Source organism: Amblyomma maculatum, chromosome 11 (assembly GCF_055883805.1).
Source record: "Amblyomma maculatum isolate TAMU_Amacu chromosome 11, ASM5588380v1, whole genome shotgun sequence".
Taxonomy (NCBI): domain Eukaryota; kingdom Metazoa; phylum Arthropoda; class Arachnida; order Ixodida; family Ixodidae; genus Amblyomma; species Amblyomma maculatum.
In genome coordinates this window covers 62,453,189-62,469,438 of record NC_139354.1, presented here as the reverse complement: position 1 = coordinate 62,469,438, position 16,250 = coordinate 62,453,189, and the positions used below count along the sequence as shown (strand labels likewise).

The window sequence follows — 16,250 nt, the reverse complement described above, 5'->3', positions numbered from 1 at the left end:
ATTATCGGTCTCACTGGAACACTTCCCAGAAGTATATGTGTAACTTGTGTCGATTTGACGAGAACGACAATACTCTTTGTCCGGATGTGAGAATGAGACCAGGTTGGCGTGGACAATATTGCTCTCATAGCCTGTTCAGAAACGTAGAAGTTCAGCGATGACACGGGTACGTCAAAGACTCTTGTCACTTTGTAAAAATGGAGGAAGGAAGAAATACTGTCACGTGCTATTCATAGTGCCATAGGCGAGAAAAGAAGGACTAGTTGTGCGCTGACACTGCTCATCGGGATGCCGTGCTCCAGGAAAAGTTATTGTAATACGGTGGCGTCGAAAGCAATATTTCGGGTCGTCAGTCGTCGAAGTACGTATGTCAGTGGAATTCGGCATTGCTCAGATTACAGATGGCACAACATGTTTTATTAAACCATCCAAGGGATATAAGAAAAGTGCGGAATAATACGGAAACCTTTGTGCTTGCCTGTCATTCCAGAATAATCTCGGCGCATCTCGAACTATAAAGAAAATGATAAAGGCGCTTTTCACAATATCGAAAATGACTAAGAAAAAATACAAGACCGGCCTGTATCCTAGGGTCACAGTAATAATGCGGCATGCTAGCTGAAGTTGAAACCAATAGCGATGCCAAAAGTTCGCTGCATTACTTCTCTGTTAAGAGCATAGCCTCGTGTTTCAAAATAAACAGAGAAGGCTAAAAATAATTATTAGAAACTCAGCCCTTACGCGCCAGTAGTGCGCATGATATGACTAAAGGCGAACAGCATGGACGATTTATGGGCGCGTGAGGCGCTCCTAGGATGCCGTCGCACCGTCGGAGATGCTTCGTACTCTATTTATCGAAGGGCTTTGTATGGGTCGATATACTGCCGTAAGAGCTTTCATTCAATTCACGTAAGCGAGTTGGCGTTCATACCCAGATTTGGTTTCCTGGCTTGTACTCCGCGTGCTATCGCCATACGTTATAGCGCAGGGCGTCGATGCGTTGTCGGGCTTCCTCTGAGCGCTAAATACAAGTGGCGACGTCAAGATTGAGCTCGTCGGTAACATGCGGTAATTCCTTTGAAAAAGATGTTTCGCCAGAACGGACTAAACTCAGAAATATGCACCAACTAGCCCCCCAGCAAGTAATACTGATCTTACGGAAGTATCGCGTAGAGCGTGGTCGTGGATTCCCCGCCATACACATGCTGAACAGGGCGGTTTCCTAGACGGCAGTGTTATATGCCAAAATACGAAGAAGATGATGGGGTTTCATGCCTTGTTTTCGACGTCGACGTACTGTCTTGGCCAATTAAAGGAAGAACGCACGAGCGCGTGGCTAATAGCCTCGAACGACACTTGGGTTGATACGCTGCGGCCGCTGTCGGCAACAAAGTGGAGAGGACACCAACAGGCACCCCGCCTTGCTGGTGTCCGTAAACGGCGCTTGTTTGCAATGCACCGCCTGCTAGCGATTGCAAGGCGGTTATGTAGCGCAGATCGCGGACCGTGCTGTGTGTAGTTCTGCGGCGGATATCGGTGATAACCTCTTTGCCATTTTGAAGAAACGGTATCAAGCGCAGTGACAAAACTTAACAGAACCGCAATACGCTTTACACTTTGTCTCCGATAGCGGCCGCGCCGTTGTTTTCTAGGAGATTATCCACGCGCTAGCGTGTTCCTGCTCATATTGCGTATCAGAGTACATAGCAATCATATCCGCAAACTCTTTGTTTACACGCTCCGTAAGTCGTTTTTCTAGGGATGGTACGCTATTTCTTGTCAGTGTCTTGTATGACTGTAGGTCAAAATGGTTTCCGTGTGCTCCGCTCAAAATGTTGTTCCCCTCTAATTGAAAGCTCTTCCGTAGCGTCGTGTCGGAGGAGCGTTTGTTCGGCGAGAGATTTTGCGACTTCTGCTGTAGAACCGTTAGGCTGGGTTTAGCCTCGGCGCAGGTGGCGACGATGATTCACATATTTCCCGTTAATGATAATGAGAAACAATTTCTGCTTTATTTCCATCATTCCGGACTACTCTTGGCGCCTATCGCGCTATAAATAATGTGATAAAGGCGTATTTTGTCATACTGAGCATCAATAAATAAAAATAAAAAATTGACATTTGCGCTTCGGTCACAGTAACAGTTGTTTCTGGCGATGTATAAAAGATCAAGTGAAGATGCCAAGTGTCCAGAGAATGTGAGAGGTTCATGTATCGCAGATGCAGACGCATTGTGAAAACGTGTCGAAGCCGTCTACTTTGTTGAACTGAGTTATGATGTAAATGGCAAATGCTAAGTAGTAGCATGGCTGTCAGCGTGGGCTGGCAACTGTCCAAACCGTCTGCTACAGGTCGATTGTACTCTGTAGTTCATTAGCAGTTTAGGTGCATATTTATGCCCTAATGGTAATCTGTCCCTTATTCGCAGATGCTGGCGGAAAGTAATTTTCCAGAATTACTGATCGGTAATGACTGCCACGCATTTCGATATTTCGACACCTTCGATGAAACAAATAAGGAGCACTGCTGCCCTTTGCAGCTACGCGGCCGTTTGGGCGATTCGTTTTCCTTTTTTGCATCTTACCAGGTATACCACATGCAGAAGCTAGGCGATCTCCTCATCGATCGCCTCATCAACGAGGCGTTGACTTTATGCATTCCTCCCATTGCATGTCCAACTTTACAATGCTTACCAGGATACTTTGTTGGGCGAGTTGGTAAACATTACGCTGTTTACATTAACAATGGATGTACGGTTTTATGTACGGTTCTGACTGTGATGAAATCACTGTATTGTTTAAAAATGACAACAAAATTATGTGTGGCAACATTTCCTTATTTTTACTTCTTGTGATGATTGGAAATATTTTATTCAACCAACAGATAGGAACGTTTTGGCTCTATATAAGGACATGTGAATGCCTATTCTTCATATCCCCCAAACGCAGATATGTTCATGTCTAATCTATACGATAATCTTCTCGGACTACAAGGTAAATTATTATTATAACTGGCCACTAAATTTCCTTCGCTAGATAGGAACCACATCAATAAAGAAACATCTTTGCAAATGGATTCTCAAATATATTATGCTCACATTAGGCATGGAGCAAATGGTACACGAACCTCCTCGGGTACCTGAAATTTGGATCCGTTTTTTAGTGCTGAAACATTTCAGGTAGCGCCAGTAAAAGTTGAGAATGAAATATCAAACCATTAGTTAATATTGTTGTTTTTATCAGTATCATCTACACAATCTAAACCAGATAAAATGCAGCTCTTATGAACATTTTCTGTAGGGGAGATGACACTTCAATTATTCACTACTTGCACTTGTTTCTTAACGCAGGTGAAAATGATGTAGAAACTCTGTGGAACAGGTTTTGTGATGCAGTTAGATTCTGTATCGATATGTTTCGCAGAAACAGTAGACCCTGAAGAACCTTTTATGGCACCTTCTTGATATATTGTTATTTTCCAAGAAGCTATTCCTTGCCGCTCTTTCTTTCCTTTTTCTACCTTTGTTCCCCTCCTCATGTACAGAGTAGCCTACTGAGAATTGTCTAGTCGACCACCCTGCCTTTCTATTATATCCTCTCTCCCTCTGCTGACTTACGCAGTACCTTCCTTTGCGGACTCATATTTTTCATCTCTTAAAGGTTCAGGAATAGCTTCCGAGTGTGCGTGTCGAATTACGCATGCCACGCTTGGATGCCCGACCTAGAGCAATATAGCGCTAACTACGGCGGACTCATCTTACAAGACGTCGATGCCTGAGATATCGATGCGAAGCTTGGCTGATTTAGGTGTCGGTATCGCTCTCATGGGTTCTTATTTGTTGGCGGCTGTGTTAAATTTCTTCTTATTTTTGCAATATATATTGATATATTCCACAGTTTATATTTTAGAAGCTGATTCCATTCTGTATTGCAACTGTTCGACTTCAGTGTCACTTGTCACTAAGTAATTTTTTTTTTTACACAGCTTGCCGGATTCTACAAACTGCCAGCACAGTGGATGGTTCAGTTCCACCAGACTGCAGAAGAGTGTACATTGATAACTGTCCCCGTGATAGCATAGAAATTTATGTGCCTACCTGCCGACTGATGATTCAGCGCTTCTTCGGCAGAAGAGGGTGACAATCTAAAGTAATATATGCTGTATCTGGTAATGCTGTGATAATCAAATAAAGTTTATAAATATTTTTCTTCTTATGGCGCTCATACCAGGAAAGTATAATGAGAGCTAAGTGCGTACCGTGTTTTCTGCTTGCAGTGCTCCTCATTGCACAAGTTATCTCCTACCCACTGGGATACATCTCATAGTGACGGTATATGTCAACTCATTTAAACTTCCCTGCCATTTTTTAGAGGTCATGAAATTTGCACAATCAAAGAAGAAAGTAATTATGTTAATGTCTGTACTTCTGATTATGAAGGTATTAAACATCAAATATAATGTACTAATTTATACTACTGTTACTTCGCAGGGACATTTAGAATGACGTCGCCTAGTTAGATAGATGCGCTTTTGTCTAAAACGTTACAATTAGTTTTTTTTTTGATATACTGATTGTTCAATCGATGCCATATTATTTGTGACATACTGATTGTCACCACAACTTGTCCGCGAAATAAAATGGATGGAAACAAAAGCTGAAGCAGCCCAACGACACGTTTATGTCTCATTAGTAATTGACTTGCCACAATGTTTTATCGTTCACTTAACAGTACAATTAGCTGGGCAAGAGCATAAAACGTCTGATGCATTCTTGGGATGAAATGCATTCGTCAATCAGCAATTTAGTTGAGAAATGACCAGTGAAATTATTTCTTACAGTGTCCTTTCTGCGTCTACTTTTGTCTTCTTACAGCCTTTAGAGATAGATCTCTAAATTTTAATGGCTAATATAGGATTCGTGCAAACGATTTAGAACTGCTCATGCGAATAGTGCGTATATAAAGCACTTTGGCTTACTGAAAATCTAACTCCTTTGGCAAGATTCTTCATCAATGTTAATAACATGACATCCGTGGTTAAATCATGTAACCGATATCATCTACTTGACAATACTGCATGGGCACCCGTAGTGGCTATACAGGAGGACTTCCTTAGTCTTATTTGATATTTTGTAATAATGTGGAACCTAACCCTGGACTGACAACTGAACAAGTACTTGCTGAGGTACGCGAATACCAATACATCGTTTCTAAAGATCTTGATTAAGGAAAAATCAAACTTGAGGTGTTAAAAAAAATTCCAACCATGCATGACAGAAATGATTCCATAGTATGCATAGTAGAATAAAAATATTTGGCGCTTGGAACGACACCACGTCAACATGGGGAGAAAGAAGTAATCATGTGGAACTACAGGGCGGCATCCGGGTAGCACAAGTTCCGGCAAACGTACGCTCGACGTATAATCAAGGTAGAAGACAGGCCAAAGCCGCGGCCCTACTGCGGAACTACGGAAAGGCGAGGGACGCGCGCTTCGTGGACGCTGCCGAGTATCAGGACGATCGACGATACGCTGTCGCTGTTGTCGACACTGCCGCAACACTTGAGCACTCCGACAGCATAACGTGGTGTAGGCATACCACGCTGAAGCGTCCACCGAATTAGCCATCGCACTTGCCATATCGGATCCCGATTGCGGGATCGTTGTCAGCCACTCGCGCACGGTAATAAATAATTATGCCCAGAGAAGAATATTCGTAGAAGCATGCAGAATAATCAAGGGCTTGAAACTCTCACCGGACAACAAGGTTGAGCTAGTTTGGCTCCCGGCACATATGGGGAACGTCTCTCGGCATATCACCAACCTCAACAAAGTCGCTCACTCCGTAGCACGAGGTCTCACTTAGCGTGCCGGAGAGAGTCAAGGCGAAGAAGGGGAAGAGAGAGAGTAATGGGTAATGACTTAGGTTAATGACTTAACTAAAGCATTCTACCTGGCCCACCGGACCTTCCCCCCCGCCTAGCAGCAAACTGCAGAGCTCAGGCAGTCGCGCGGAGGCAAATACAAACAAATACATACACGAAGCCGCTGCAGTAGAACAAGATGTACCCCGAAATATATGACACCAACATATGCAAGGTCTGGAAAACAAAACATAACAACATCTAACCACATACTACGGGAGAGGAATGCACAATTGAAATGCGTTAATCCCGAAACCCTCTCGTCGAGGTGGCCAGCCGCTCTGCCCAGCTTCAGCCTCAACGACCAACTCTAGGCAGTCCAGCAGGCGCTCATGGCGGCGAAGAGACAAAATATCCACGTTTCCACGTGGGAGGCGTAGACCCGGTCGAGTTCAACCCTGCCGGACATTCCTCCTATTCGTTATTCCTCCTCCTCGAAACGACAGCCCATTCTGCTAGAGGACTGCTCTAAGAGAAATAAAAGTATATTTGGTTTAACCGGCGGCCACCATATATACGACGAATTTTTGCAAATTTTGGTTGAAGGCATTTTTCATGGAACGTATTGTATCACCGCTTACTTAGGTGCAAGAATGCATAAAATTGGTTCCAAACAGCCCAATATAGCCCGGCCAGTAACTTTGAAAATGATCGCTTGCCGCAATTGTGACCCAAGTGTTGTAAATTTCCAGTTTGGTTATTTTTGTACAACACGGCTAGATCTGCCACTGCTTCCAAATTTTATTGGCTCATTTGAAGGTTTGTCGGTACTTCTTTCAGCTTGTTTCGTAGCTACGCGTTTAGTTGGGTGCTGTCTGAAGAGCGTTTACAAATGACTTGTCGCACGTGATTGCTGAAGCTGTAGCTTCGGTACTAGATGTCCCGCGTTTTGTTCTTTATGCGCTGCCTATAACATGCAAGGCGTAGGCCATGTCCAACCTTCTTTTTCTATTTTTCGAGAACAGCTGCATGGTCAATGGTCAGAACAATAGTCTACCCATTCCATATGTTCAGGGCAACGTTCATGGTCCGGTCACTCCAGAGACGTCAGGGTCACTTCAGGATCAACCAAAATCTTGTCACATGATTAACTCTACATTCATTGCGCAGCCGAAACTTGGCGTTTGTGTTATAGGGCGTGATGTCACGCCATCGTACACCGAGTAAATAGAGGGAGCGCCGGCGCGCCTAGTAATAAGTCGAAATGCGTTGTTGACGTTCTAGGCCGTGACGTAAGGCGTTCAGGCGAGCATAAATATCAGCTGAGGAGATGCCATCCAGTCAAATCCATGGAGTCCGGTGGTGGACAAGTGTGTCGCCTTACGTGACAAAGCCGACGCTTAGCCCTGTCTGACGATCCGGACAGCATTGCTATTCGAGAGAAGTCTACGGCGAGTTTGTGAATTGGAGAAGTCGAAGAGAGCTGCCGAGGCGGAGGAGGATCAAGAACTGTACCTAACCAAGCCGCCGTGCCTACGCAGCTGAGCGGGACCACGCGGCTCAATCGGTCGGCGCTGGTCTATCGTAGTTTAGCGTGGCAAACATCAAAGAAACGCTCAACTAACAGCATAACAAGATTTTGCCACGCTAAACCATTATGAAGCTCCCACTTCGCACTCGGTATAAGGACAGCTGGGAAAGAGAGCAATGGTTAGCCTTGACCGCCTAGTAAAGAGCAGAGACATTAGTCTGCCAACCAAGATCCGCATACCTCGTGCTATGGTCTTTCAAGTTGTGATGTATGGATGCGAGAGTTGGACTGTGAAAAAGGCTGACCGCCGAAGAATTGACGCGTTTGAAATGTGGTGCTGGCGAAGACTCTTGAGAGTTCCTTGGACTGCCAGAAGATCAAATCAGTCGATATTGTCGACCATAAACCCTGACTGCACATTGGAGGGTGAAATTCTAAAGTTAAGCTCAGCTACTTTGGTCATCTGATGAGAAGAGAGGAGTCGTTGGAGAAAGATTTGATGTTGGGAAAGGTTGAGGGTCGCCGGAGAAGGGGTAGGCAGCGAACGCGATGGTTAGATGGCATCCTCGAGGCACTGCAGATGAAGTTATGTGATGTTAGGAAGATAGTGAGAGACCGGAAAGCGTGTCGTGACATGGTCCATAGGGTCGCGAAGAGTCGGACATGACTGAACGACTGAACGGAACTGAACTGAAACCACCGTTAGTTCTTTTTCTTCCACATGCGTGCTTCCCTTGGTGTGAAAGCGAATTGAGAGTCATTTAAGAAACTCGTAGGCGTGGGTCTTGCAGTTCTAGCACAAATAAAGATGCTATCACATACAGGTTACCAGAGAAAGTTCATTTTTTTTTCAAATATTTGGTAGACATGGGCAGAAAGTTTTACTTTGCTTTGCTTCCCTAAAAATGAGTGCCAACTGAATGGGCAATTTACATGCCTTCTGATGAGTTTGACAGGTTTAAAGAGCTACTTCTGGCCCAACAAAAGTATACAAATGAGCTCAATTTGGAGTTGCAGAGCTAGAAAGCAACTCTGTTGGGCTTAAGTGACGGCCATCACGTCTAGCGTTAATGATATTGAATGGCGTGGTCTTTGATTGAACTTGGAATTGCATGAAGTTATTAACGCTAAAATTAACTAGGTGGGCACCGAGGATTCTCCTGAAGCACTAAAGGAAATGTACATCATAGTCATGAAAATGCTGCCGGAGAAGAAAACAAAATTCTTATTATTTTCCGCTTTCCTCCTCAGAGCTGCATGCATATGGTTCGCAAAACGGAGTGCCTTGCACGATGGAAATAGATCTCTCTCTGTAAAAGAAAACATTGAGCATTCTCGAGACCTCCTTGGGATTGGGAAGGAATAGATTGATTTGAAATTCACCTGACAGGTCAATGGAAAAGTACTGGGAAACCTCTCGGATAAAATCTCTATTTTCTAGATCGCCCTCCTGATGGAGGATTTTCCTGTACTTAAAAGAAGCCTAAATTGACGTATATTATAACAATCATTCTTCATCCCTTTAATTCTCCTCTGTCAGCCGGATGCAGTGCTGGTGGTTCAGCCATAGAACCAGTGGGCAGGCCCTCGCATTTTCATTTCTTCATTGGCGGCCTCAGCATGCAGTCTAGTCTCGAAAATGACCGCTGACTGGGAAACCACTGCTCTTCACATCATGGACAAAATTTTTTTTGTCGGTTACAGGCTTCCTACGGCTGATCCAGATAGGCTCTTAATACATCTACTTATTTTTTTCTTTTACCACGTAAGCTGACTGCACCGCTATTATGGATGGTTACCACATCAATATAGTTGAATATTTTAACACAAACCGCCAGGTAACTTATGCAATTATTTCAATCAAATTTTATCAACACAACCGCAAGTATAATGTCTACTTCAACCAGTAGGGTTGACGTTTTTTATAGTAGAAATGGCTTCTACCTTTTATTATGCTGGTACCACTGCTTGTGATCTGAACGGCCACTGTGCTATTCTTATGTTCGATCATATGCCTGTCTATTGAGTTACGCACAACCGGAATGTTTTTCTTATCAGTGTATAACTGACGTGAAATATGTCCGCTTAAGCGAGTCTGTACGAATTCCAGACTGTAACTTCATTGTTCCCGGTTCTGTTGATTAGTCCTATGAGCTGTGTTTAGATGCTTTGGAAGAAGTTTTCTGTACGTTTTTTTCGGCGGAGAGAAGCAAATAAAAATGCGAAACTTTGTAACCTTGATGATTCCTGTGCACATGAAAATTATGAATGGTAAGCCAAGGTGTTTTGAATGTTTTGTGTCCACTCGTAACACTAAGCTCTTAACCGCTTTAAAAAATACCAGAACAAGCTGACTGTCGAAATACGAAACTTTAAAGCGGCCTAAAACTCGCGTTACATTGCGAACAAAAAAAGTTCGAAAGAGTGCATTTTTTTAAACAACTCATTTTTAATTAAGAATAGCAATGCGCAGTTGAAACAGCTTGTTTCGATGGCTTACACTAGTCCAGATCCTTTTGGCGGGTAAAGTCAATAATTTCTTTGCACGCTTTAGAGCGAGTAGTTTCCAAAAGAGCTTTGGTTTCTTCAAATATAGATTTAGAGGCTTGCTTTTCATTTATCGACCAATGAGAAAGTGTTCAGTGTCTTTATGAAAAAATGGTCAGTTTGCACTGATTTGGCAGTTAAAAAAAATACAAGAAAGTTTTTTGCTGATCTGTTGACACCATGTTTAAGCTCTATCTTTATTTTATCATTAACATCAGGATGTGTCCTGCGCGAATGAAATTTCGAAGTGTAAATTTTAATTCTAAGGGAAGTGATAGACACAAGTCAATTTCTATCCTTCGCGTGGTTTCGATTGCCCTTGATGGGGTAATGCTGAATGCATTGTATAACTTCTTTTCTAAGCATAACATAATAAATACTAGTGAGTTTGGATTTCAAGAGCGAAAATCCGTGGAATCAGCTTTATTGTTAAAAAATGAAATAGCTTTAAATAATATGTAAGATAAAACATTACGCTTGGTATTTTACCGAAAGCTTTCGGCTTTCTTAGTCATGAAATACTGCTAAGTGAACTTGAACGCTATGCATCAGTGGTCTTGCCCTTGAATATTTCATTCTCAAATTTGCGCAAAAAGGTCGTTTTGGCCAATAATTACAACGCGTGCCCGTTTGTGTTGTCCCGCAAAGTATACCTTTCTTCGCCTCTTTCTCTTCAGTGTATTTGCAAACATTCTAAGCGTAGATCATAACTTATGTTGTATACATTGCGCTGATGAAAAATCTTTTTTCTTAATGGCTTTTCTGCCGGCGAAATAATCAATATAGAAAATCAGGTTCTTTGAGCTTTCCACAAATTATCCAAAAATAAAGGTTTGATGTTAAATCTAGAAAGATAAAGCTGTCCCTTTCCGGCCACTTAGCCTGAACACTTAGCCTGAACACAATAAAACTCGGCATATAGAGAACAATATTGAAATTGGTATAGAAACAACATTATTTCCGACTCTTACAATAACTGGCCTGATCGTATAGTTGATATTTATGTCTCCGTATGTCTCCTTGCGAGACATCGGAACGAATTTTCCTCCAAGCAAAATCTTGTTATTTATAACACAATATTTCGGACATAAATAAATAGTGTCACTTCGTGTGAGGCACAAGATCCAAAACAAACCTAAACATAATACTCGGTCTCTACAAGAAGGCAACTAGACTGACCGCTGGGACGACCTACTTACAACATGAAACAAGAAGCTAGTAGTTTTAGACCACATTCGCAGAACCTTCAATGAAGGGGTTCTTTTGCCGCGCAGAGTAGAAATTCCGATCAATGTCTCCGGGCATATTACCTTAAACATGTGGCATAATTAAATTTTCTGGCGCTGACATGTAAATATAACAATAACTTTCCGTGCAATCGTTGTGCTGTTATGTGAACGCTTGCGAATGCGTGGAATCAATAAGATTTGCTTTTTAGGCGTTCGGCTGTATCTGTCGACTTTTTGTTTTTCCCGGAAGGTTGATTTTCCTATTATAAGGTGCTTCGGGTAACGCACTTCTTGTAGGTGGTCGCACTAGATTGCTTAAACTTGTCTGCGATAAGCACTTTCGTAAGTTAGTGACTGAAATAAAGATGCGTGGGTTTATCACCCCTCTAGTAAGTAACTTCGTATACGCCGAAAAAAAAGGCAAATGGTCTTAGCTCTTCTAAACTTATACATCCAGCAAGCTGTACTGGAAAAAACAAGTTTTAAATACCAAAACGAATAGTAGCGTGTTCTGGAAGATCATGGTTACCTGACAGATGTTCCAGATGCTTCGTGTTGGTAGTGGCTATGTTTTTTACTACCTAAAAAAGTTGCAATTGCTCTTCCTAAGCCCAGCCGAGTTATAATATACGAATCGAGACATTATAGTACACTCCTCATTGTAAAGATTACTCTGCAGCCTATAGTCCGTTTTCTAAAAAAAAAAAAGCAGTTCACTAAGGATTCCCGCTATGCAAGACTCAAAAGACACTCCCTTTTGGAAAGTGGACTCTTACCGATTCCACCTCACAAACAGTGAAGTAAAATGCAAGGACGCCAAATTCAAAATGCAACTGAAAAAGCACATTCAGTTTAAGAAAGAGTTGCTTCAAATGCATGTATTCTGCCTTCAGTACATTTTAAAGCAGCTAATGTGGCAAACGTAATCTAGGTTCCCTATATCCATTGCCATCAATTCAACATTTATACCATGAAGACCTATTCGGAATTCCACAACACTTTCTGACATTCTGGTAAAATGGATAATTATATCAAAAGCTTTAGGTTATTTTTGAAAAACAACGCATACTTTTTCTGCAACAGGTCACTTCTACATAATCAGACATTCGGAAAGTTGTTAATATCCGGATTAGTTTTCATAATAATTGTAATGAATTTATATCTTTAGGTGTAGAAAACATGCATTCTTCTTTTTTACATCAGCGGCTGTTAAAATGTATAAATACAATAATAATAATTACTATTGGTTCACAGGAAGGGAAAGACGCAGTATCTGTTCACAAAGAGTAAAGTAAAATGCAAGAAAACCAAATTTAGCAATACAACTGAAACATTTATGAATTGGGTGCGGTTTCATTTCAAAATGAATGTGGTGTGATACTTAATGGCTTCTTGAATAGGGTATTATTGTACTTACTTCAACATTTCATAATTGAAATAGGATGTTTACCTGCAAAAAAAGGAAGGTGTGTTTGGTCTTGCTTATATATCTCCGGTCCTTTGTGATTTTTCTTCCCAGCATGGGAATAAGGTGCGAGAGTAATCTTGAAAGTAAAGTGTCGATTGAAACTTTGCGTTCGTGGATAAGTGCTTGGTTGTCCTAAGGACGGTCAATCGAATTGATCTTCAGATTCCAGAAAGTATAGTCTGTACATTGGATAAGTATATTGACCGACAGGTAATGACTCACGTGCACTGTGTACATGATACCATGTGTTTGTTGTTTTCTTGATTTAAACTTCTGTCTCCTACTCAAGTTTGCTGAATGTAGGAGCCTCGTCGTCGCTTTTTGCTTTCGCGAGCGCTTGGCTCCTCGAGCCTAAGAAGCCGTAGTTGTGATGCAGAGCCGCCGGCCTGACCTAGCTACCGCTGTGACTTCTGCTTAAGACCAGGTCCCGTGACATCTGTTGGAGGTGTGCTGGGTAACGCAATCCCTGCTCCAGAACCACCCCCCCCCCCCTCCACGTAGCCGAGACTTCAGCACTTAGGGATCTACCATAGAGATTACACCAACCCATCAGGGTAGCCGACAGCTCCGAGTTATTGTGCAGGCTTTTTCCTCTCTGCAATTCCACCGGGCTGTGAAGACACCACCAACTGCTTCTACATCACCTTCGGTGATCACGCAATCGCCCTTGATCACACAAGCAGATACTTCTGCGCTGTCCTTCGTTTTGCAGCAGCCGCGGGAGCTACCGACCTTCCAAGGCTGCCCAGGTGACGCCGCGGAGAACTGGTTGGAGGAATTTGAGTACGTAGCCCAGTACAATCAGTGGACTGACGTCCAGAAGCTACAACATCCATTTTCTTCTTTGGACAGAGCTGCTCGCCCCTGTTTTGAAAATCACGAGTTCACTGTGACAATGTGGGGGTCTTTGAAAGACCAGCTCCTGAAAGCTTTTACCACCATTCTCCGAAAAGAACGCGCCGAGCTGATCCTGCAAGCAAACGTTCACCTTCCCAACGAGAGCGCCCTCGTTTATTTCGAGGAAATGACGAATTTATTCTGTCCGGCTAATCCCAACATATCTGAGGGGAAAAACGTCCGTCATTTGATTAGGGGAATCAAAGAGGGGATCTTCGTTGGTATAGTGAGATGACGCCCAAGAACATTACGGAATGTTTGGTAACTACCATAAAGCAGACGCTCGAGATGCAAGCTAAGCACTACGAGTGGCCGTCCTTCCCGATGGCTGCGGCTATAGTCGAAACTGGTAGCATCGACGTGCTCCGGGGGAAGATTCGAGAAGAGGTCAACCAGGCGCTCACTCCACGAGACCCTCACCAAACAGTGCCACAACTAGAGCCATGACCTACGCCCCGTCAATCACCGTGCCTGTCTACCTCCAAGTTAGCACCAGGAGGCCCCTGCATCGATCTCTCAGGTGCTTCTAAGCAAAAGCGGAGTTTGGCGCGCTGGGCATCATCGCCCGCTGTGCTACCACTGTGGAGAGGCTGGCTACCTGTACCAAAACTTCTATTAGCGTCGAGTGGGTCGGCTGGAATTTAGTGCCGACGCACGAAACTCGCAGCGTGGTGAACGGCCCCTACCATTGACGCGCACTTGCCTGAAGCGTCCAGTATGCCCTACGACTAATCTCGGTCACCTTGCCCTGGCCAGTATTCTTCGTACACACGTCCAAACATCAGCCAGGTACGGGTACGCTCACCTAGTCCCCGTCGGGAAAACTAGAAGAGGCTACCTTTGGGGGGAAGGTTGCTAATCGGCAAAATGATCAAGATCCTTCAGTGCAGCAGCTCAATGGTGACACCGTTTCACGATGACACATGTTCTGTTCTGATTCGCTTCCTTGACGCCCCTGTTCTCTGATGATAGGAAACCAGTTTGTATCACACCACAGCCGCCACCGTACCCTGCGACGTTCCTGCACAAGCCCAGCTGCAACCGCCGACCTGAACATTTCAGTGGACGGAACCGACATCCTAGCACTCGTCGATACCGGCGCCGATTATTCTGTACTCAGTGGGCCATTCGCCGTTACTCTGATAAAGGTGACTACACCATGGACCGGCCCGTAATTTCGTACTGCCGGGGGCCACTTGATCATACCTACTGGTAAATGCACATCTAGAGTAACAGTGCTAGATGAAACGTATCTAGCTACATTCGTCGTCATCGCTCAGTGCTCTCGCTGCGTTATACTCGACATGAATTTCTTAACAGAAAATGGAGCAGTTTTTGACCCTCAGTCAAAGTCAGTGACCCTATCGACGGAGAACGCAATAGACAGTGCGTCAGACCGCCCGACGGCATAATACAGTTTCAGATTTTCACCATTCCGCCCGTTCCAGCTTGATGACGTCTCTCGCCGCAAAGACACTACGAAACTTTGAAGGTGTCATGGAAAGTAAAACGGTTCTGCTTTTCAACAGGAGCCTTGCTGTCGCCAGAGGAGTTTATTGTACGCCTCAAAGACGAAAACGCAGATGTACTTATGACAAATATCGGAGGTGAGCACCAGCATTTAAGTATTGCGATTGTAGTGCCTCACATTTGCGCTATCGCGCATATTCGAAACGCTACTGGTCTCGCGACGATTCCTCCACCCCAAGAACAGAAAGCAGTTTGACGATTCCTTGGCTGATGTGCGTACAACCGCCGCTTCGCCTAATAATTCGCTAGACTCGCCGAGCACTTGACGCGTCTGACCAAGGCAGACATGCCTTTCAATTGGGACGCATCGCAGGTTCAAGTATTCCATGAGCTTGAAAACCGCCTTCAAGTCCCTCGAATTCCAGCTCGCTTGCATCGGAGCTTCATGCCGAAGCAAGGAATATAGGCTGGAGCGCCGTCCTAGTTCAGATCCAGGGCGGCCATGAACGTTTCATTGCTTACGCCAGTCGTCGTCCGTCTAAAGCTGAATCAAACTATTCCGCCGCAGAAAAGGAGTATCTAGAAATTGTATGGGCGGCGTCGAAATTTCTGCGGTATCTTTATGGGAAACCTTTCTATGTAGTTGCTGACCATAATGCACTGTGTTGGCTTGCGAACCTCAAGGATCCCTCAGCTCGCCTTGTCAGATGGAATGTCCAAATGCATGAATTCGACATAACTGTCAGGTACAAGTCTGGCCGCCAGACCCCGGGCCCCCATTGCCTCTCGCGTGCCCCTGTAGATCCCCCACCGGTAATATTGCAGACGACCCCATGTTTGACATCATCACCCTTCATTCTCACCCTAACAATCCTTTAGCTTCCTCTTCCCCTTTCCCAGTGTGTAGTAAGGGTCTCTTTACCGCCAGCCGACCTCTTCACCTTGCTTCTCAATAAATTGCTCTCTCTCTCTCTCTCTCTCTGCAGGGAGAAAAAGAATTCAGCCCCTTGCAAACAGTACACTGCGTCGCCGATGCAGGGAAGAAGATAGACGTCTTTCTCCGTAATCTTAATATGTCGGCGGTATCGCACAGACAAACAAATGGAGCCATTCTATTATTTCACGAGAAAAACAGGCTAAGCCCGAGGGTAGTTTGAGTGCTTAACGACGCCGTTCTAAAGCACCTGGTCTTACTTGCTGTTCAATATCCTGGCGCTCACCTGTAGGGATATGTAGGGCCGGTGTTG

General features: G+C 44.0%; 1 protein-coding gene across 3 annotated transcripts in view; it reads left to right on the top strand.

Moving 5' to 3' along the window:
* The window catches only part of LOC146173937 (uncharacterized), a 30,122-nt gene extending 25,913 nt beyond the window's left edge, over positions 1-4,209 (top strand). For all 3 annotated transcript variants that reach the window (XM_084583546.1, XM_084583544.1, XM_084583545.1), the window contains one exon: positions 3,982-4,209. In XM_084583546.1, coding sequence (XP_084439672.1) covers positions 3,982-4,136 — 155 coding nt within the window. In that variant the 3' untranslated portion in view covers positions 4,137-4,209. The remainder of the gene's footprint in view (positions 1-3,981) is intronic.
* The last annotated feature ends 12,041 nt before the right edge of the window (positions 4,210-16,250 follow it).